A 22873-nucleotide genomic window follows, 5' to 3' on the forward strand; every position below is an offset into this window, starting at 1 on the left:
TCACAAATTTTGTGTGAAGGAGCAGAGTGACGGCTATATATACAAAAATGGAAAAAAATAAAAAATAAATCTAAAAATAAATGTAGAAATCAAATGAAAAATCAATAAATAAAAATCACATTTATTTCACAAGTGGGCGGTAGAGCATCTACAGCACAAAATAAATAAATATGAGAGCATAGCTTTTTTTTTTTTTTATTGGTTGATATTAAATTTGATTTCTATATTTATTTTTTTGTATTTATTTCCACATGTATTTTTGTATTTATTTTTTGAATCTTTTTATTTTTGTATTTATTTTTTAGATAGTTTCCATTCATTATTTTTTTAAATTTAATATTTGTATTTTTTTTAGTTTCACTTTTATTTATTTTTAATTTTGGCAGTTTTGCTCCTCGAAACAACTCAACCAACTCAGCGAGCGGGTGGGAGAATTTGTGTTAAATAGTAAAATAGTAAAAAAACAATAAATATATAGAAGACATTAATACAGACCAAAATTTCAATAACAAATGAGAAGAGAAAGTTTATTTTATTTTGACGACATTCATGTAGCCATAAAGATAAGGACGTTCTGGAGTAGCCTACAAGTATACACATCGTACACATTGATTGACACAAAAACGGTTTAGTAGCATCTATTTTTGTTTTTAAATCTCATTAGCAGACTAGACGCTGCGCGTGCGTGCGTGGAGCATCACTTTTCGGCATCCTCGCGCGCATGCGCAGCTCTCTGTCGCTTTCCGCCAATCTGTCTTCCTTGGAAAAGGAGGGAGGACGCGACGGTCATCTTCATCGTTGGTATTTGAAGAATCATGTTGACGCTGCTGACCTCCATGTATCTGGTGGCGAGGGCCTTTTCGTCGCAGGTGAGTCCCGCCCGCGGTTCCCTGGATGCAACGCGCGTCAGTCAGTGCTGCGTTCACGGAACCTCATCGCGTGTGGCGCTGCTGCCGTTTGGGTTTCTCCCTCATATTGGACTTTGTTGCTTTTTTTTCACAAGGTGAACTTGCCCAAACGAGACTTCCTGGTGTGGGGGTCACGTGGCTGGCACTCGCGTGCACCTGCTAACTCTTTTTGTGTTTGCTTGAATACGACTAATCACATCCGTTTGTCTCCTTCAAAGTAAAACCCCAAACAGGATACAGAGTACAATATTTGGTTTGAAATTGAAATAAAAATATAAGTAATCCATGTTGACGAATACAGTGCTGCACTGTGTGTGGATCACTGACCTGTATATTTGACCGGATAGCTGATTGCCCACACAAGCCAGTGCAAGCCGTTGAAGTCACAGGGCGGCCATCTTGTTACTCCCACCTCGCGAGAAGACTACGGTATAAATTATACGGTATGCGTAAGAAAAACAAAACAAAAAACAAGTGGACGTTATGTGCTGCTTTGAAGACCCCCGTTTTTTGTTTTTCTTTTTTTATCGCTCAGTTCTTTAGACCCCAATGTTAGATTTGGCCTCTTGTTGACTTAGTTATAATTCTTTAATATAAAAATATATACAAATTTCCACCCTGTACTAAACATCATTAAGCATATCATTTTAAGTTATTTATAATTAATTATAAGTTGTAAAATGTCCTCTTGTTTATGTTTAATAAATGTAAAACACCATAAATCATGCTGTTTCTACTAAGTACTGTCGCAAATATTCTCCAAATTCGATGCTAAAAAAAATAAAATAAAAAGAATAAAATACAAAAAAAAGTACAAGTTTCCTCCTATAAACACGATTAAGTATATAATTTATACATGTTTAAGGCAAGTTGTAAAATATCTGAAATCCTCTTGTTTATGTTTAAGAAATTTAAAACACCTGCGATTGGCTGGCAACCTGTGTGGCCCGCCTACTGCCCAAAGCTAGATGAGATAGGCTCCAGCACCCCCCGCGACCCTTGTGAGGAATTTCTATTAGTACTGTCTCAAATATGTATTTTTGGAGGAGCAATATGGCAAGTCTTGGCCTATCGGCGCCTATCCAGTCATATATATAGATCAGTGGTGTGGATAGACATCAAGTCAAGTCATCTTTATTAATATAGCGCTTTCAAACAGCCGTAGCTAAGCACTTTACGCAAACACATAACATAAAAAACATAAAGAATAGATAGAAAAATGGTTGCACAGAAAGATGATTACAACCAGGCCATGTCTGTCCTTGGAAATCGGGCTTGCGTTCACATCAGATCAGACGGAGCCTCTTATAAACCATCTGGCAGACATTGCTGTTGAACTTTTGATCCTGGTTTTGAAAGCGGTCTGAAGGGGACTATGTTCTTGTGTCTTTGGAGTACAATCATCTATTTTAGATTGATGCGTGATTGATTACAAACCCAATTACAAACAATTCGACGCTTGTGTGCAGTTCTGTTTACAAGGTGAAAAAAAAGATAGTTTGTTTACGAGTTCACTAGTTGGTCTGAAACGCGTCAAGAATCAATGATCCCATTCAACCTTCATGAATTTGACGGGACTCTTTAGATAAGCTGTTTCTGTATATTTTTCCCATTGCCACAAGCTGGCCGGTTAGCAAGTGTAGACAATAGCGGAGGCTCCGCACACCCACCCTGTGGTGCCCCCAATTCATATTTTGCCCTAAATTTATATTGTTTGTGTGCGTGGGCTTAATTAGCGGCTGTAAGGTTCTTAAAAGGACGCTAAGTATGCTAATGCCGCTTAGCTTAGCACAGACATGCACATGAATCGCATGACCGCCAGCTCACTCGCGGAAAGCCGTGGACAACTCTGACAACTAATTACTATACATTTATTGATCATATTTGACAGGTTTTGTTGAGATTTTCCTTTCACCACCTTTCATTTACCTATCTATCTATCTATCTATCTATCTATCTATCTATCTATCTATCTATCTATCTTGCAATCCTAATATTTGCCACATGGTGTCACTAACGCAATATGGATGAAAGAGACAAAAAAAAAAAACGATACCAAATGAATGAACAATAGCTAATAAACGCAATTATTATGTCATTATTATTTTTTAATTGCTTTATTTAACAAATTAAACAAACAAACAATAAACATCATCACAGATAGTACACAATAATCTCACAATAACAGTAAAGGAAAGGCCAGGGGTCTTAAACTAAGAAATATTAAAAACACCAAAATGAGAACACAAAATCAAGGTCTTGAAAGCCTTCTTATTTTTGGAAGTAGAGATGGACTGTAAATATACATCTGTCCTTTTCAAATTTTCAAAAACAGAAAAAAATGGGTTTCGACTTTACAAATTTACATTTATGAATATAAAACTTAGCAAGATAAATTAAAAGATTAATCAACTAATATTATTTTTTAAATGAATTGTCATAGTTAAAAAAAATCGGCAAGGAAAGCTCAAAATTACAATTAGATATAGTCCAAACTAAATTTGCAAATGCCCAGAACGCAACTATTAATAATTTAGTAACAAAACGGGATGAACACACTGTATTCAAATTATTATTATTATTATTATTATTATTATTATTATTATTATTATTATTATTATTATTATTATTATTATTATTATAGTAGTAGTATTTTTGTAAGCTGCTCGATTATTTACGTACTTAATTTACATGAAACGTTACATTTCCTGGTCACGAGCCGTGTTTGGAGCAGTGGCGCGATGCATCATGGGGCATAGTGTTCCTTCCGTTGAGCCTGGCAGGCGTCCACTACGCTTAAAGGACTACGAGTCCCAAAATGCCGCGCGCGAGGAAGGAGGCGTTGCCCTCGTTAGAGGTGACCCAAAGCCTCCAAGCGGTCGAGTCTTCCTCCATCATCTCTTCGCTCCTTGCTCGTCCTCGCTTGTCTTCGTCTCAAGATGGTAAGAAGAACATTTCAACTTCCCTAGAACACAACCTAAATCACGACACGTCTTTTATTTCGTGTTTGTTTGTTTTTTTTGCGCGCTTTAAAACGCTCTAAACAATGGCCGCCGCCGTGAATGTGACTGAATGACATTGTTTTTAATTCATTCGTCTTATCGTGAGCCGTTTGCCTGACGCAATCGCGTTTAATGGGAGGATGCGGCAAAAATAACTGCACAGCAAAAACACGCGTTTATGAAACTTGAACGCATTTAGTGGGATTGCGGTGACGTCATCAGGCTTCTGTCACGCGACCGTTAAAAATAAATAAATAAATCAAATACAATTAAATAAAGCCTCTTCATTTACAATGGAGGAAAAATAGTCGAGTTCAGATGCAACGCCATCGCAATCGGCTTTACATTCTACATAAGTGATGAATTTTTGCGCATAATTTGTCACTCATTGAACGTTGGACGTGGCAGTCTTAAAGTTGAAGTGTGCAAATGCCAACCAAAGCCGATTGAAAGATGGACACCAATTAGGTTGATTTCGAGGCAAATTTCGTGAAAAAAAACCTGCAGTCATCTTGCTTTCCCAATGGACTTTTAAATGAACGTATAGAGAGGAGGCTGCTGTGCATCTCATCTTCGAAATATAATTCTTCACATAATTTGCATATCAGGTTACAGCAAGTCTTTAAGCCAAGACGAAAGAAATATGACGCAAATTCAGTTAAATTTGCGTTTTTCATGGGAGAGGTGGGCCTTGTGCAAGAGCGCAACGTCGTCCAAACTTGCTTCGTGCCTCCGAATCTTCTCGTTCGTCCAGTTTATTTCATTCTCGGGACATGGATGGATGGATCGCAGTCGCAGGTTTCATGCGTCAGGGCTTAGTTAGCGCTGGACTGTGAAGAAAGGAAAGCACTTAGCGGACGCATGAAGTGATGAAGCCAGTTTGGATGAGAAGCAAAAACGTCGTCTTAGTTGCGATCGATTCAATGTCCTGAGAAGTGCTTGTTAATGGACATCAATAGCAGAAAGGGAAGCCGTCATCAAGGCGCTAAATGTAATCCTCGTCACGTGCATTGAAACTCTTAAGCTCAACCAAATGAAATATTGACTGGACGTATGATTGTTTCCACTCAAATTTTGTATCTGCGACGTCGTGCAAAAGCGCAAAAGCGCAAAAGCGCAAAAGCGCAAACGCCATCTCCTCACTTGGAGTCGTTCCGACGGCGCTTCAGTGCACATGCAGGCGTCTCATCGCTAAATTTAGACTTCAGTCATTTGCGTATACAGTTACACGTACTGGGACGATCCTATGGAGGACCAAAAGTGACAAAATTCAAAAATAAATAAATACATGACTAAATAAATAAATAAATGACGAAAAGTGAAAATAAAAACGGATATAATAAAATATGTAATTTGAAAATTAGATTAAAAAAAAATAAATATAAATGGAAATAAAAAGGAAAAAATGTATACATACATAAATACATTTGTATTTAATTTTTGAATAATATATTTTTTATATCCGTTTGTATTTCCACTTTTATACATTTATTTATTCAGTAATTTCTTTAGTTTTTTAAAATAATAAATGACTAAATAAATGACTAAAAGTGAAAATAAAAATAGATATAAAAAATATAATTCAAAAATTAAATGCATATGTAGTTATATATGTATTTTCACTTTTTTTCTTTTTGTTGTTTTTATTTCAATTTTTGGATATAATTTTAGAATGATATTTTTTTTAATCTGTTTTTATTTTCAGTTTTAGTCATTTATTTATTTAGTCATATATTTGTTTTGAATTGTGGGCAGTTTTGATCCTGCATACAATCCTTCAAACAAAGATGTCCACCCGTTACCGTTTCCCCGAATGACTTTTTCTTTGGATTTGCGCGGCCGGCCGGGGCGAGGTCCGAACGATGGCTGAGGAGATTCTTCCGCGTTTGCTTGCCCCCCCCGCAGGCTGATCCCATCCGAGTTGTGGTGACCGGCGCGGCCGGACAGATCGCCTACTCGCTGCTCTACAGCATCGCCAAGGGCGACGTCTTCGGGAAGGAGCAGGTGAGGTTGCCACGGTAACGGGATGCTGAGCCGACAGATGGATACGTAAACACTCGTGCACGCAGTCATTCTTGTCCCGATTTCTGGAGTCCTTTTTGAAACAAGAAAGATCATCTTTTATGTGGAATTTAAATTTGGGAACATTTGCTTTTATTTTGGAAAAGAATGATCAAAAAATGCTTGCCTGTTTTTGGTCATTTCACGGCCAAATATATTAAGTGTCCCAAAGACGTATTTACACGTCTTTGTTTTGTTTTTTAAAAGGTTTTTGGGATGTCTGCACAGTTTCATTAATTAAAAAAAAAGCATATTTGTGCATTTTCTGCATTGTCAATTTGAAATGTCCTATTTTGAATGAAAGGGAGATTTTTTTTTTTTTAAATTGGATTCATCACTTAATTAGATTCTAAAAAAATAATTGTTAGTTGCAGGCATTTATGTTCCATTTTTTTACATTTTAGGGATGACGGCACAGTTTCATTAATAAAAAAAAAAATCATATTTGTGCATTTTCTGCAACGTCAATTTGAAATAATGTCCTAATTTGAATGAAAGGGAGATTTTTATTTTTTTTTAAAATTGGATTCATCGATTAATTAAAAAAAAAAACATATTGATTGATTATAAAAATAATTGTTAATCGCAGGCACTTGTCTTTTTCTTCTTTTTTTTTTACGTTTTTGGGACGTCTCATCTAATTTAAAAAACAAACAAAACAAGTGACAAAAATGAACGTGTTTGTCACAGGACGGGAACGATATGTCATGTTGTGACTTTAAAAATATGAAAGTGTCTAATTGTAACAAATGTGGTGTGTGCGTGTGCGTGTGCGTGCGCCAGCCCATCATCCTGGTGCTGCTGGACATCCCGCCCATGCTGCCGGTGCTGGACGGCGTGGTGATGGAGCTTCAGGACTGCGCCCTCCCGCTGCTCAGGGGTGAGCCGCCATCTTGTCGGCACGGCCCGGCTGCGGTTGAGTAACGGCCGTTTTCCAAAATAGGCGCAAAGGTCACGGGCGCCGCAGGACTTTTTTGAGTGCGTTGACCAGGTGAGGGAGGGGCCATCAGAAAGGCAGCCAATCGGAGCGGGCGTCGGCGGGGGGCCGTCCACTTGGACTGAAGTCCACTTTGAGAACGATGACGGCACGCTTGTTATCAATGATCAGGTTGGCAACATTCTGGAAGATTCGCAAAGGTCGTTTGTCCGTCCATCCGTCAGTCAGGGAGGGACGTCATACAAAACGGTGCCACAAAATTGCAGAACGATGTAGTTGCTGATACGGTTTTTTCCTCAATAGCATTATTTGCATGAATTAATGGCAATTTTCTGTGATTTTATTTTATTTATTTTTTTTACTCATATATAGTCCACATGTTTAAATGACTACAAGTTGAATAAAATAAAACACAAATGTCCAGTGGTCAAATAAATATATATGATGGGCGGCGTATTAGAGCTACGTGTAAATATAATTTTTCCCTGAGTGTAATAAAAAAAAAATATATATACAAATTTATGAGAAATAAACTCAGTTTTGTGTCATTATAAAGTGGCAAAATTGTGAGGAAAAAAAACTCAAACTTAAATAAAAAATAAACTCAAAGTTTTATGACATTATAAATATATATAAACTGAGTGTATTTCTCGTAAATTTGACACTATGACACAAAACTGAGTTTATTTTTCATTAATTTATGATTTTTTTTTTGTTGCAATTTTGGCACATAATGCCACAAAACTGAGTTTATTTCTCATTAATTTATGATTTTTTTTTCTCGCAATTTTGGCACATTATAATGCCACAAAACTGAGTTTATTTCTTGTAATTTTGTGAGCTTTTTTCTCGCAAGGTTGCCATTTTATGTCACATAACTGAGTTTATTTCTCATAAATTTGTGAGTTTTTTCTAAAAAATTTGCCACTTTATGACACAAAAATTTCATTGAAATTTGTGATTTTTTTTTTCTCTCTCTCAATTTTGCCACTTTAGAATGTCACGAAATTATGAGTTTATTTCTCGTAAATTTGTGAGTTTTTTTTCCCGCAAGCTTGCCATTTTATAATGTCACAAAATCATAAATTAATGAAAAATAAACTCACATTTTTGTGACATTATAAAGTGGCAAATTTGTGAGGGAAAAAAACTCACAAAATTTACGAGAAATAAACTTTTATTTTTTATTTTTCTAACAAATTTGACACATGATGACACAAAAATGTGAGTTTATTTCTCGTAAATTTCTGACTTTTTCTCGCAAGTTTGCCATTTTATATCGTCACAAAATCATAAATTACTGAGAAATAAACTCACGGTTTTATGTTTTTGTTTTTTCCTCACATGCTAACAATGCTAATGATGTCAACATCTCCCCCCCTGTCAGAGGTGATCCCCACGGACAAGGTGGAGGTGGGCTTCAAGGACATCGACGCGGCCATCCTGGTGGGCTCCATGCCCAGGAAGGAGGGCATGGAGAGGAAGGACCTGCTCAAGGCCAACGTGGCCATCTTCAAGACGCAGGGCGCCGCCCTCGACAAGTTCGCCAAGAAGACCGTCAAGGTGAGAGAAGGCGGACAATCGACGGCGACCGGTGGGCGGCAGTGAGCAAAAGGGGGGGTCAGAGGTCAAGGCTGTCGCTGCAAAATAAGGGGTGGAAAGTTGGTCAGGAAAAAAAAAAAAAAATGAAATGAATATAAAAATGGATATTAAAAAAATATATAATTAAAAAATTAAATACAAAAAATGTTTAAAATTAAAAAAAAATAAAAATAATATATATATATATATATATATATATATATATATATATATAATATCAATAAAACCCTAACCCTTTGAGGCTTTTTTTGTTTTTTTTGTTTTTGTGATTGAGGGCAATATAAATCAAGTTCTAACGTCATCCTGTTGCTTGTGTTGTCGAGGTTCTGGTGGTGGGCAACCCGGCCAACACCAACTGCCTCATCGCCTCCAAGTCGGCTCCGTCCATCCCCAAGGAGAACTTCTCCTGCCTGACCCGGCTGGACCACAACCGCGCCTCCTCGCAGGTGCGCTAACGTTAGCTCACGCTAACGGCCACAACCGAGGAGACGCGCGCTCTCACGCCGCGCTCCCCCCGCAGGTGGCGCTGCGCTGCGGCGTGTCCTCGGACAAGGTGAAGAACGTGATCATCTGGGGGAACCACTCGTCCACGCAGTACCCGGACGTTAACCACGCCAAGGTCAACGTGCGCGGCGCCGAGGCGCCCGCGTACGACTGCGTCAAGGACGACGCCTGGCTCAGGGGCGCCTTCATCTCGGTGAGCACAAAAAAAAAAAAAAATGAAATTCATCTTGGAATGGCCTGAATTTAAATGTCTTAAAAATGGCACTTAGTCCATCTAAAACTTCTCAACAGTGGCACTTTGTGATTAAATGTCACATTTTGAAGTCTTAACAATAACATTTTCACCCTAATTAATTCATTAATTAATTTCTAAAGTCAGTAATAAAATATTTGAATAGTTTAACCCGATAAAGCCAAACGTATCATGATTAAATATGACATTCTGTGTCCTCTATTTCATGAGTAAAATGTTTCTTTTCCATTAAAACGTATATGATCTGACACGTGCATTGCACAGATAATCCATTAGAGGGCGGTATCATCCAGCTGATGGCTTTTCCAGCAATCTTAGCAAGATCGACCTGACTGAGAAAGGAGAGACACCCGATTAACTCTTTCACTCCCAGCTATTTTCACTCAAGCAAGTGGATTTGCACTGATTTTGCAAGGCCCACAAAAAAAAAATGGCGCTGGTGAATCTCTTAAACTCTGCTGCCACCTGCTGGCCATTTTTTGTAATAACTACCATTGCTTTAAGCGACTTCATTAGGTCAGAAGCGTCATCAAAGCTTTCTATGTGCTCTAGCATTATAAAAAAAATAAAAAAACAACAACAAAAAAACATATATATATGTTTTTGGTAGGGAAGGACACAGTATTAAAAAACGTATTTACACGTTTTTGGGTTTTAATGAGTTAATAGTGAAAAATGTTCTTTCTGATTTTTTGGAGTTACATAATGTTTGATATCTGTTTATTATTATATTTTTGACAGTTATAAATGTATGAAGCATTGTGACCGGATGTATCAAATATGACACAAATCAAAAGTCATACATGGAAGTTGTTTTAAAAAAATAAAAAAGTTCAAAATGACCAATAAATACTCTATTTACAAAAAATCTGATTTTTTTTTCTTCCCTCATATATTTGATGGTTCAGGCTTTATAGGGTTAATTAATAGATTTGAACCGATAATGATTTGCAGCCAAATAAAAAGGTATGCCTTATTATTTATATATCTAAATCTTAAAAAAAAAGATCATTTTGTTGTTGTTGTTGTTGTTGTGTCGGCGCAGACGGTGCAGCAGCGCGGCGCCGCCGTCATCAAGGCCCGGAAGCTGTCCAGCGCCATGTCGGCCGCCAAGGCCATCTGCGACCACATGAGGGACCTGTGGTTCGGCACCAAGGAGGTCCCCGACGCAAAACCACCTTGACTTTTTCTTCTTCTTCCTCCACAAGTTTGTTCATCAGGTTGCCATTTTTTGTGTGTGTTTAGGGTGAGTTTGTGTCCATGGGCGTGTACGCCGGAGGAAACTCTTACGGCATCCCGGAAGATCTCATCTACTCCTTCCCCGTCCAGATCAAAGTCAGTTCAAAAACACACACGTTATTCGACTCCACTGGATCTCCGTTTGATTATTATTATTTTTTAAATAGTTTTGTGTCTCCCACACGCGTATGGAAACACACTTTAACTTTAAAAACACATTTTTTCAAGTATTCCCTAGTAGGGTGGGAACGTCTGTGTGTCACATCACGACCTCATTACCACATCACTTTGAGCGAAGGAGGAGGAGACTGGCTTGCTAGAACATTCCTTTAAACTCCTCAACTTACTCCAACATAGTGACACCAATATGCCAATCTGGCACAAGATGGCGCCAAATACATTGGCAATAAGTCCCCCCCATAAAAAAAACAAAAACAAACTAATAAAAAAAATAATACTGTAATGTAATAATTTTGTGGTGGAGTATTTCAGTAAATAATAATAATAATAATAATAATAATAATAAAGCCGCTGAACTTGTTGTCGCGTTTTTCTTTCCAGAACCAGTGTTGGAAGGTGGTGGACGGCCTCAGCATCAACGACTTCTCCCGGGCCAAGATGGACGCCACCGCCGCCGAGCTGGTGGAGGAGCGAGACACCGCCGTCGACTTCCTGTCCCAATGACTGCCGCCGTTCGCCACCGCCGCTCGCCACCGCCGCTCTCGGCTGTGAAGAGCCGACCGAGTCTGACGAACCCGCGTGTCCCGCCTCCACCGGCGCCGTTCATGTCCGTGTGCATGCGTGTGTGTGTTTGTTGTCCTCTGACCTTTCAAAGCTGTCAATCATCACAACCTGCTGTCGGTAGAAGTACTCACAAGCGACAAAAACAATAAAACCATCAAGATTAACCACAAAATACTTGTGATGTGGTTTTTTTTTTTTTTTTTTAAGTGTGAGAAAAGATTTTTTGAGAAAATTCAGTCTCTGAAAACGACAATTTTAACTGTTTACTTTTATCATAAATTTTTTTTAATTTTTCTTAGGTGGAATATTTTAGTGAAAAATAGAAATAAGCCCCCCCTTTAAAAAAAAAAATGTAATGTAATTTTTTGGGAGGAATATTTCAGTGAATAATGCAAATACTCCCCCACCCCGCCCCTTTAAAAAAGAATTTAAAAATGTAATTTTTGGGTGGAATATTTCAGTGAATAATCATACAAGACCCCCACCCATTTAAAAATAATAAAATAATTATTGTAATATTTTTTGGGTGGAATATTTCAGTGAATAGAGGCTTTTTTTCAAATTTTAATTCAAATTTGACACATTTTCTAAGACTTTGAAAAGCATTAAAAAACAAAAACAGACAGCGAAATTTTACAAACGGCCACATTTCCTCATAGATTCAAAAGTTGATTTATTATCGAACACTGTGAAATGATCCCGATTGTGAAACTGTGGCGCTTTCCGCATTCGATTATTAAAATTAGACATCACATCATAAGCCAAACATCCGGGCAAGGGACGCTTGGAACCTTGATTGACAGCAAAGTCTTGACCAATCAGCTGCGGCGACACCGTCACTTCCGTGTCGAGGCGGAGGGGCGGGGTTATGCTAGGCGGCTAAAACCTGAGTTAGCTCCTCCAGAAAATGTTGGCAAGCTCCACGTTCAAGTCTCGTTCAAGTCAACTTTTGTGAGCTTCGGGTGACGTCGGCGACTTGGCCTTTCCTGAAGCTGACTCGTTTTTCTTCTTGTCTTGAGGTGAGCGACTCTTGTCAAAGTCTCGCAAGCTCGTGCGCATGCTCGCCTTCCACATAACAAAATAATAAATAGAAACGCATTCAAGTATTGCATTGCACTAACTAACCGAAGCTCCTCTGTAGTGTGCACACATGTTATACAAAACAATACGTTTAGGATATCTGTAATTTTTTTTAAACGTGTAAAATGTGAAATGTGTTAAAATAATAAAACAATGCAAATTTGATGATATATTTTAGTGTATAAAATGATAATGAGTGTGCTGTTCAGTGCGTGAACTAAGGCCAGTCTAAATGTCATCTTGACACTCACGTTACAACACATGTTCAAGTTTGTTTTTGTCTCGTCCCAAAAGTTAAAACGACGAGCTGTCCCTGATGGGGTGATAAAAAATACATAAATACAAATGCAGTACAGTACATCCACGGCAAGTACAAAAATGCAAACAAAACCAGATAGCAGCAATGTGGAGAGGATAAAAAAAAAAATAAAAAATTGAAATCAACAAGAGAAATACAAGATGGAAAATGTCGCATGTTGTTGTGGGTAAGAAAAGAATATGAGAGGAATTAAACATTCAAATCATGAGCTGTGAATGGTGAATGGCTTAACGTGGTAAAAATAGAACTTGATTCAAAATAAATAAATAAATAAAAATAGCCCTTGAGTATGATAAATGTTTTAAATGGCACATGAATGTCACGCAGACAGAAATATAAACTAGCACGTTCTATTTGCACCCAACAGTATCTTTATTAACGATAACGTTTATATACAGGTTTCCCTCAAACGTTTTGAAAGACATTGATTGAATCTGTAACTGTAAAAACAAAAAACAAAGCAAGGTTATCATTGGCATTAATATGTTTCTCGCAGTATCAGGCTGACTGGATAGCGGCCATCTTGCTACTCCCACCTCGCGAGCAGACCACTATTCAGTTTCTTAGAGCCCAATATTAGATTTGGCAGAGGCATCTGTTGTTCAATTACAAGTCTTTAATTTAAAAAAATATACACAATTTTCCTTTATTACGCATATAATTTCTACATGTATTTAAGGCAAGTTGTAAAACGTCTCAAGTCCTCTTGTTTATGTTGAATACATTTAAACGACCATAAATCATGTTGTTTCTCCTAAGTACTGTCTCCAATTTGGATACTGTAAATATATCGGATGCTATGGCAAGAAACGTTTCTTGGGAGGAGCAATATCGCTTTATTATTTATTGAGTCATTTATTTATTTATTTACTTATGTAGTCATGTATTTATTTTGAATTTTGAAGCATTTTTTTTTTTTGGCCCTCCATACTTGTGTGCTAATAATAATGCAAAGATGACAAAAGGCAAAAGCCCATCAAAGAATCGGCTCTCGACAAAGACTCTTAGTGAGCGGAAGAGCCGTTCCAAAGATTCGATTCGTTGCTGAAGGCCACGTGAGCATTTTGGACAAAGTCGCGTGCCGGACTCACTCAGTCACTCGCGTTTGCTTGGCGTGCGTGCGTGCGTGCCAACGAGCCTTCAAATGACCACTCTGACGGTGGCGGGTGAGTTTGTTTGTTTATTGATTGATTGATTTTTTCCGCGATCACTTTGACGAATTCAAATGATAAAGGTTGAAGACAAAAGCTGTCGAGTGTGATAATAATAACGGGACGTTTATACGTACGTGAAACCAGAACGGAGAAAATGGTGCAAAGTTCATAACGGGCTCAAATCAAAACGTGCAGTCGTCATGTAACAATGTCCCTCACTAATAACTCGTCTATGAATTTGGTGATTACTTTTTGTTTTCTTTTGTCAAATAGGAACGATTCGGTTAATCTTGGCCTTCAAATTTTGTGAACATTTATTTAATTTACCCAGAAAATATTCAACTTTTTGACTTTTCTTTTGAAAATATACAGATTTTTTTTTTTTTTTTTTGTGGAAATTATTATTTTTTTTAAATGACTCTTTCAGAAGGATTTTTATTTTTATTTTTTATAAAACATTAAAATAAAAATCAGAATATAAAATACAAACTTTTCTACAGAATGCATGACTTCATACCAAAAAATATGACTATAAAAATAATTCCAAAATATGACTAAATTTAAAAAGCAAAAAGTACATTCTAGAAAAGGCTTGATGTCATACCAAAAATATGACTTTAAAATGTTATTTCATAATTTAAAAACAAAATGACAAATTTAAGAACAAAAAAGTACATTCTACAAAATGCTTGACATCATTCCAAAAAATAGTACTTTAAAAATTTGATTTCTGAATTTAAAAAAAAATGACGACGTTTAAAAAAACAAAAAAGTACATTCTAGAAAATGCTTGACGCCATACAAAATTGTGACTTTAAAATATTTTATTCTTGATTAAAAAAATATGACTGAATTTAAAAACAAAAAAAGTAAATTCTAGAAAATGATTGACGTCATACAAAAAAATATGACTTTATTCTTTAAATTTCATCTTCCAACATTAGAAATAAAGAGAAAAAGCACACAAATTATTCGATTTTGACAAAAAAAAATTGCCAATCAATAACGAGATCTCAGTCGCTTGTTAGATGGCGGTTTTTAATAACCACGGAATATTTTGAAAATCTCTTAAAAAAACAAAAAAACCCCAACCAATTTCCTGTGTGCAGATCTGGTCCCGGGAGGAGCCATGTCGGAGTTCCAGGAGAAACTTCGGCAGCAGCACGAGGAGTCCATGTGCCGCGAGCTGGACGAACTCGTCGCCACCGCCGGCGACGCCCACGCGCAGGTCAGAGGGTTCAAAGTTCACGGCAAAATCAACAGCAACAGGATTTTATTTGTTGATTTTTCTGCCGAGAATTACTTTTGGGCAAAAAAAACATCCAATAATTGTAGTTGCTACGTGACTGGAAATTATTTCAAGTAGCAGGCCAACGATTATTCGATTAATCGGCAACTATTGTGTTAGCCGTCATTTCGAGACCTTGCTTAACGTAAAATAAAAAAGTGTCCAAATCCGAAACATTGTCAACATTTTGTGTTTAATCGAAATAGGAAAAACATTTGTTTGTTTGTTGCTCGGAAAGCAAAGATCAATATTTTTGACGATTTCTTTTTGGATGAAAAAGATCAATGTTCGGTTCACAATTCAGATTTTTTTTAGTGCAATTTTGCATGTATTTTATTTTTTTTTGTATCATTAGAATATAGCCAAGTTTCATTATTATTCACAAATCTGATTAGAATTATGGGGAAATCAGCATGTTTTGATCTCTTATACTCTGCTGCCACCTGCTGGCCGTTTGTGTAATAACTACCAATTTTTGCAAGCGTTCTTTGCAGATGAGAGGCTGTATTAAAGCCTTCCGTATGTTCTAGCATTTAAAAAACCCCCCGTATAAATACGTCTTTGGGACACTTAAAACCTTTAAAATCGAACATATTTATACGTTTCTGGTAGCAAACGAGTGAATAAATGTCAAACATAAAGCTAACTACTTTGCGGATTTCATTTATTGCGGGTATTTTTATTTTTATTTTTTTAAACCAAACTCCAGCAGAAAACAAGGGAATTGTTTGTAATCGGTTTTTTTGTGTGTTTTTTTTTTTTTTCTTTCCCAGAGTTGCAAGAAAGACTTTGAGGGCTTCAAGAGGCTCTTCCACAGGTTCCTGCAGGTGAAAGGTCCCGCAGTGGACTGGGCCAAAATCAGCCGCCTGCCCGAGGAAGCCGTGAGTAAAACGTCCCTCAGTCATAACGGTTGAACGGCAATATTGTGACGTCGCCATATTAAAATTGCCACAATGTCATCGTCATCATGTCGCGATAGTAAAAGCTGTTCAAAAGGCCATATAGTTCATTGTTGATGACTTATTGAGCAATTCCTTGGCGGGCCACTAGGGGGAGCACCTCATAAGAGTGGCAGGGAAATAGATGCAAGTCTTCAGTTGTGGAAGACATTTATTTGACTCCGTTTTGCATGCGTTTCGATGCAAAATGTGTATTATATCTTCAATTGTAATGTTTTAAAAGGTTTGATTATTTTTATCGTCGATCTTCGGGGACTTATTACCTGAGCAATATATCGATAATCGCCACATCTTAGTTCTGGTGAGCCAGCCTGGTCCTCCTCGGTTCGACTCAAGGAAAAGGGACGTCCCGTCCCTTTAAATGAACACGCCGTGCACGCGTTCCCGGAATAGCGGCGGCGGCGCCACTGAAGGTCAGCGCCAGGAATAGTCGTCGCATCGGGGGCGGCGAGCACGAGACCTTTGGACAGCTGCTGGGCCGCGCGTGGCGGCCATGTTGAAACGCACGTCGGATGCAGGTCAAGAGTCAACATGGCGGCCGCCGTCCATGTTGACACGGCCACGCGTGACCTTGAGTCGTATCGGCGTGTTTCGTCAGCGCTTGTTTTCTTAACACGTCATCGCTGTCGGCCATTTTAGAACATTTTCAACATTTTCAATTCCCACATAACATTGTTATGTTATAATAACAATAATTTGATATCAACCGAATCTGACAAACGGCACCATCTACTGGTGGTTGGGCATTAGCGAAGTTGTTTCCAAAATTGTCCCCCATGTTATGGAAGACCAAAACTGACAACATTCACAATAAATAAATAAATAAATGGCTGACAGTGAAAATAAAAATGGTTCTAAAAAATATATAAAAATTATATCCAACAAAATAAACATAAGAATAATAAAAAAGATAATAATAAAAAGAACAAAAAATAAATATATTTCACTTTTAGTTATTTATTTATTTTATTATATATATATTTATATATATATATATATATATATATATATATATATATATATATATATATATATATATAATGCTCTATTTCCATTTATATATATATTTTTTATATAATTTTCTGTTTTTATTTTCACTTTTAGTCATTTATTTATTTTAATATAATTCAAAAATTAAATACAAATGTATTTATTTATGTATATCTATTTTTTGCTCTTTTTATTTCCATTTATATTTATTTTTTTATATAATCTTCAAATTGTGTTTTTATTTCCATATTTATTTTCACTTTTAATCATTTATTTATTTATTTATTTTAATATAATTCAAAAATTAAATACTGGCAACCAGTCCAGGGTGTACCCTGCCTACTATTTTTTTTTATATATATAATTTTTTGAATTACATTTTTTTTATATCCATTTTTATTTTCACTTTCAGTCATTAATTAATTAATTAATTAATTTAGTACAGTAATTTATTTATTTTGAATTTTGGCAGTTTTGGACCTCCATACCGTCGAGCCCCGTCGAAAAAAAAAAAAAAAAAAAAAAAAAATGTAATTGACACGTATACTTGGCAACGTCATTGAATTTTAAATGGAAACAGCACATGCACCAGAATTGAACCCTGTGGAACACCCAAGATGTCAAATTGCACATATTCATCCCACCACTTTCTTTTCTATAGAAATAAATTTAAAAAAAAAATGAACAAAAAAATACACCTAAAATAAATTTAAAAAAATATATAAAATAAAATTAAATATATATATATATATATATATATTATAAATACTATAAATAAAATAACAAAATAAATTTAAAAAATAAAAAAATACAAAATTTAAATAAAAAATAAAAAAATAAAAAAAAATAAAAAAATGTAGTTGATTTAAATGAAATATAGCCCACCAACATGCAAACGATGACGCCTACCGACTGTCCAAAGTGAAGTCCCGCCCTCTCCCAAATTGCGATGGGCTAAAATGTGGCCGTGTTTGGATTTGCATTTGATTGGCGGATCCCAAAACCCGCCCAAGTGTGACGGCAGCTGTCGTGTCGTGTCGTGTGGCGTTGCGTTGCGGAGGTGGTGTCGTACGAGGAGATGGTGACGGCCGAGTCGCCGGCGGACGTGGCGGCGTGCCTCAACAAGCTGGCGGTGGTCAAACTCAACGGCGGCCTGGGAACCAGCATGGGATGCAAAGGTCCCAAGAGTCTCATCAGCGTCCGCAACGAGAACACCTTCCTCGACCTCACCGTCAAGCAGATCGAGGTCGGACAACGCACGCTCGTCTTCTTCTTCTTCTCCTTCTTCTTCTTCTTCGCTATTCTTTCGCAATCTGCTCTCTCCTTTCACCTCTTGTTTTGTTTTCCTGTTTGGCCGTCATCATCCCTTTCTCGCTCCCGTCTTTTTTTTTCTTTTTCTTCCGCAGCATCTGAACAAGACGTACGATGCGGACGTTCCGCTGGTGCTGATGAACTCCTTCAACACGGACCAAGAAACCAAAAAGATTCTGCAGAAGTACAAACATCACCGACTCAAGATACACACCTTCAACCAGAGCAGGTACAAACGAATCAAATCAATTAACGATGAAACAAAACAAAAAAAAAAGAATTAATTCAATATTTTTAAAAAGTCAGAGTCCAAAACAAAAGTCAGAAAAAGAGAGACAAAAGTTAGATTTTAAAAACGGCAAAAAAGTCAGAAAAGTGACTGTAAATATCTAAAAAGGAAAAAAATAACCGTAATATGTCCACAAAATTGCCAAAAAAAATGTCAGAAAATTGATAGCAAAAAAGGCAGAAAAAGTATTTACATTTTTTTTTAAATGTTCAAAAAATGAAGAGCCAGAAAATTACTGTAATATTTTCATAAAATTGCAGAAAAGGGTTTTTAAAAAATTTAATAAATAACATAAAATGTCCAAAAAAATGAAGAATAGAGCCAGAAAATTACTGTAATATTTCCATAAAATTGCCAAAAAAATCAGAAAATTGAAAGCAAGAAGGCAGAAAAAAAGTAGGAAAAAAACGTAAAATTGAAAACAAATGGAGAGCGAGAAATGACTGTAATGTTTCCTTCCATAAAATTGTCTAAAAATTGATAGCAAAAAAGGCAGAGAAATTATTTTAAAAATCTCCAAAAAATGATGAGCCAGAAAATTACTGTAATATTTTCATAAAATTTCCAAAAAATGTCAGAACATTGATAGCAAAAAAAAAAAAAAAACAGAAAAAAGTTTTTAAAAAATTCAATACATAATCTAAAATGTCCACAAATGAAGAGAGGCAGAAAATGACCAAAATATTTCCATCAAATTGTAACTAAAATCCAATTGAAGCCCAAAAAGCGTTGGCAAAACGTGGTGCGTGACTGAGCGTCATCGGATGCGTTTTAGGTACCCGCGCATCAACAAGGAGTCGCTGCTGCCCATCGCCAAAAGTTTGGAGAGCGCGGAGGCGTGGTACCCGCCGGGCCACGGCGACATCTACGCCAGCCTGGCCAACTCGGGCCTGCTGCGCCGCCTGCTGGACGACGGCAAGGAGTACATCTTCGTGTCCAACATCGACAACCTGGGCGCCAGCGTCGACCTGCACATCCTCCGACATCTCATCGGGCAGCCGGCCGACAGGCGCTGCGAGTTCGTCATGGAGGTCACCGACAAGACCCGCGCCGACGTCAAGGTACGCGCCCGCTTCCTGTACGGACCCGCCTCCCCTTCCTGACTTCCTGTCGGTCTGACTTACGTTGGTTTGACTTCCTCTTGGTCTGATTTCCGTCCGACTTCCTGTCGGTCTCACTTCATGCGAGTCCGACTTCTTTTTTTGTCGGATTTCCTGTTGGTTTGACTTCCTGTCGGTCTGATTTTTTTTTTTTTTTTTTGTCTGACTTCCTGTCAGTCTGAATTTTTTATTTTTTTTGTCTGACTTCCTGTCAGTCTGAATTATTTTTTTTTTGTCTGACTTCCTGTCAGTCTGAATTTTTTATTTATTTTTTGTCTGACTTCCTGTCAGTCTGAATTTTTTTGTCTGACGACTTCCTGTCAGTCTGATTTATTTATTTATTTTTTGTCCGACTTCCTGTCAGTCTGATTTTTATTTTTTTTGCCTAACTTCCTGTCGGTGTGATTTTTATTTTTTTTTGCCTAACTTCCTGTCGGTGTGATTTTTTATTTTTTTTTTGTCTGACTTCCTGTCGGTGTGATTTTTTTTTTTGTCTGTCGGTGCGGGTTTGACTTCCAGTGGGTCTAACTTCATCCAAATCCGACTTCCTGCGCAATCGGGAGTTTGCGCGGGTCCGACTTCCTCCCGCATGTCGGACTTCCCGTGAGTCTGAGCGCCTCCGGCGCTCTGATTTGTCTTTTGACTTCCAGGGCGGCACGCTGATCCAGTACGAGGACCACCTGCGACTCCTGGAGATCGCTCAGGTTCCCAAAGCTCACGTGGACGAGTTCAAGTCGGTCACCAAGTTCAAGATCTTCAACACCAACAACTTGTGGATCTCGCTGAGCGCCATCAAGAGGTTACTGGACGCCAACGCCATGGACATGGAGGTCATCGTCAACCCCAAGGTCGCGCACGCACGCACGCACGCACGCACACACCCCACGCCGTCGTTTCGCTTTCTTGGTCTCGCCGTGTGACGTCACTTCCTGGGCGTGCCGTGGCAGACGCTGGAGGGCGGCCTGAACGTGATCCAGCTGGAGACGGCGGTGGGCGCGGCCGTCAAGAGTTTCCGCAACGCCATGGGCGTCAACGTGCCGCGCTCGCGCTTCCTGCCCGTCAAGACGTCCTCCGACCTCCTGCTGGTCATGTCCAACCTGTACAGCCTGGACGCGGGATCGCTGACCATGAGCGAAAAGAGGGAGTTCCCCACCACGCCGCACGTCAAGCTGGGGAGCTGCTTCACCAAGGTTGTGCGCACGCGTGTTCATTTGGTCCGCCATTTTGAAATTCCGTCTCAGTTTTAGTCCACTTTCAATCGTGCTTGTTAGGTTTTATAATAGTTGGTCAACCTCATCCCTTTTTTATTTATTCAATTTTTAGTCGACTATAAATCAAATATTTAAGTCTTTTAGTCCAAGACATCATTTTATTTGTCGAGTTTTAGTCAACAAAAACTGTACAAAATCAGCATAATCGTGAAAAAAGAATATTATTAATACTCATTTTTGAGTTTTTTAAATGTATACATTTGCACCTTTTTTTTTTTATATTAAAATACTAATTTTATACATTTTGTTTCATCCAAAAGGAACTTGCATAATTATAATCTTTCAAGTAATTAATTTTAAATTAATATATTTTTTAATTTGTTTGTTACATTTAATAATGTTCTTCTTTTATACCAAAAAATAAACGATCATCCTACTGGGCTTTGCACATGCTGCGCTCCAACTTCAAGTTTTTGCCGACATAAATAAATAAATTTATTATTATTATTATTATTATTATTATTAGTAGTAGTAGTAGTATTATAAATGCATATTATATTTTTTGTCCAAAAATAAATTTATTATTATTATTATAAATACATATTATATTTTTTTTGTCCAAAAGGAACTTACATAATTATGGTGTTTCTATTTTTCTTAATGGGTCATTATATTTTTAAATTGTTTAATCATTTTTTGTTTTTCTACCAAAAAATAAATAAATGTTTGAATAATCGGGATGTCAATTATTGCCACAATAATCGTAATTATTATTTTTTCCAGAATCAAACATTTTGGATCTAAAATTATTTCACATACAATCTTTTTGATGAAAACCAACTTAACAATTACGCTATATCAACAAGCGGCTACTATGGCTCCATGCTACGAGCTAGTAAGTTAGCAAGCATCAGCTAGCGGTCGGATTAATACTATTGTTGGAATGTTGTAGCCTTTTTTATTCCGTTTTTATTAAGTGAAGTACATTAACGTTTATTAATGAGGGTGAAAAATGTGCACTGACAAAATTTTTGTTTCATTTTTGTTGACTAAATTAACACACGCACCACAAACATGAATGTGACGTTCGAGTCACACTCTCTTACATTCACATTAGCGACACGTAGCTTCTGCGCTACGCTAACGTTTTCTCTTCCGTCCTCTCCGCCAGGTCCAAGACTTCCTGTCCCGCTTCGACAGCATCCCGGACATGCTGGAGTTGGACCACCTTACTGTGTCGGGCGACGTCACCTTTGGGAAAAACGTCTCACTCAAGGTATGTAGTGTTAATTTATCTTTGATAAACAATAAATGGGACTAAATCAGTGTGCATTTTTGTCCACTAATGTGTATATTTGTGCGTCCAGGGAACGGTGATCATCATCGCCAACCACGGCGACCGTATCGACATCCCCGCCGGAGCCATGTTGGAGAACAAGATCGTGTCGGGAAATCTGCGCATCCTGGACCACTAACATCAAAAGAGGACGGGGACGAAAAAAAAAAAAAACACGGCAAGGAACCAAAAAGTGCTCTTTTCCACAACGTTGACGTCTTGGCCCGCAAGCAAGAATTGTTCCAAGCCGTTTTCGGTCAAAGGTCAACAAACAGGAAGTTACTGTCCACGACCCTGTGTGTCTTTGAGGTCAATGAATAAAAAGTCGTTATGGTCTGCTTGTGGCTCTTATTATGAAATCCAGGGAGGAAGTACAGGAAAAAAAAAAAAAAAAAAGTATAAAGTGAGATCCTGTAACTGTTTTTTTCTGGCTGTGTGTGTTTTTCTGACTTTTTTTGGGGAGTTTTTTTTTTTTAGTATTTATTTTTTTTCATTTTTCTGTTTCTCTGATTTTTTTTTCTGTTTTACTGACCTTTTTTTTTCTGTCATAAAAAAAAAAAATCTGAAAAATAGGAGGAAAAAAATG

General features: G+C 37.4%; 2 protein-coding genes across 4 annotated transcripts; both read left to right on the top strand.

The window, feature by feature from the left end:
• Positions 1-706: 706 nt before the first annotated feature.
• LOC144020374 (malate dehydrogenase, cytoplasmic-like) lies at positions 707-11422 on the top strand. Of its 2 annotated transcripts, none has more exons than XM_077523763.1 (9): positions 707-869; positions 5816-5914; positions 6755-6851; positions 8296-8471; positions 8834-8956; positions 9031-9207; positions 10313-10426; positions 10513-10602; positions 11068-11422. In XM_077523763.1, the coding sequence occupies exons 1-9, from the start codon at positions 816-818 to the stop codon at positions 11188-11190; spliced, it is 1053 nt and encodes a 350-aa protein (XP_077379889.1). In that variant the 5' UTR covers positions 707-815; the 3' UTR covers positions 11191-11422. The 2 variants fall into 2 exon arrangements, with proteins under 2 accessions (XP_077379889.1, XP_077379890.1); XM_077523764.1 differs by lacking the exon at positions 707-869 and adding an exon at positions 3715-3850.
• A 650-nt stretch (positions 11423-12072) lies between these two features.
• Positions 12073-22625, top strand: LOC144020373 (UTP--glucose-1-phosphate uridylyltransferase-like). 2 transcript variants are annotated; one of them, XM_077523762.1, is made up of 10 exons: positions 12073-12269; positions 14913-15031; positions 15865-15972; positions 18101-18286; positions 18447-18580; positions 19416-19701; positions 20391-20588; positions 20688-20930; positions 22123-22227; positions 22319-22625. In XM_077523762.1, the coding sequence occupies exons 2-10, from the start codon at positions 14933-14935 to the stop codon at positions 22424-22426; spliced, it is 1467 nt and encodes a 488-aa protein (XP_077379888.1). In that variant the 5' UTR covers positions 12073-12269; positions 14913-14932; the 3' UTR covers positions 22427-22625. The 2 variants fall into 2 exon arrangements, with proteins under 2 accessions (XP_077379888.1, XP_077379887.1); XM_077523761.1 differs by lacking the exon at positions 12073-12269 and adding an exon at positions 13673-13815.
• Positions 22626-22873: the final 248 nt, after the last annotated feature.

This window comes from Festucalex cinctus, chromosome 6 (assembly GCF_051991245.1).
Source record: "Festucalex cinctus isolate MCC-2025b chromosome 6, RoL_Fcin_1.0, whole genome shotgun sequence".
NCBI classification, from domain to species: Eukaryota; Metazoa; Chordata; class Actinopteri; order Syngnathiformes; family Syngnathidae; genus Festucalex; species Festucalex cinctus.

What these genes read in the sequence shown, in the direction of transcription:
- LOC144020374 (XM_077523763.1), top strand. Translation starts at nt 816, where the DNA reads ATGTTGACGCTGCTGACCTCCATGTATCTGGTGGCGAGGGCCTTTTCG. An exon ending in CGCCCTCCCGCTGCTCAGGG is followed by an intron (nt 6,852 to 8,295) that starts GTGAGCCGCCAT and finishes CCCCCCTGTCAG; the next exon opens with AGGTGATCCCCACGGACAAG. An exon ending in TCAGGGGCGCCTTCATCTCG is followed by an intron (nt 9,208 to 10,312) that starts GTGAGCACAAAA and finishes GTGTCGGCGCAG; the next exon opens with ACGGTGCAGCAGCGCGGCGC.
- LOC144020373 (XM_077523761.1), top strand. Translation starts at nt 13,794, where the DNA reads ATGACCACTCTGACGGTGGCGG. An exon ending in GCCGCCTGCCCGAGGAAGCC is followed by an intron (nt 15,973 to 18,100) that starts GTGAGTAAAACG and finishes TGCGTTGCGGAG; the next exon opens with GTGGTGTCGTACGAGGAGAT. An exon ending in TGGGGAGCTGCTTCACCAAG is followed by an intron (nt 20,931 to 22,122) that starts GTTGTGCGCACG and finishes CCTCTCCGCCAG; the next exon opens with GTCCAAGACTTCCTGTCCCG.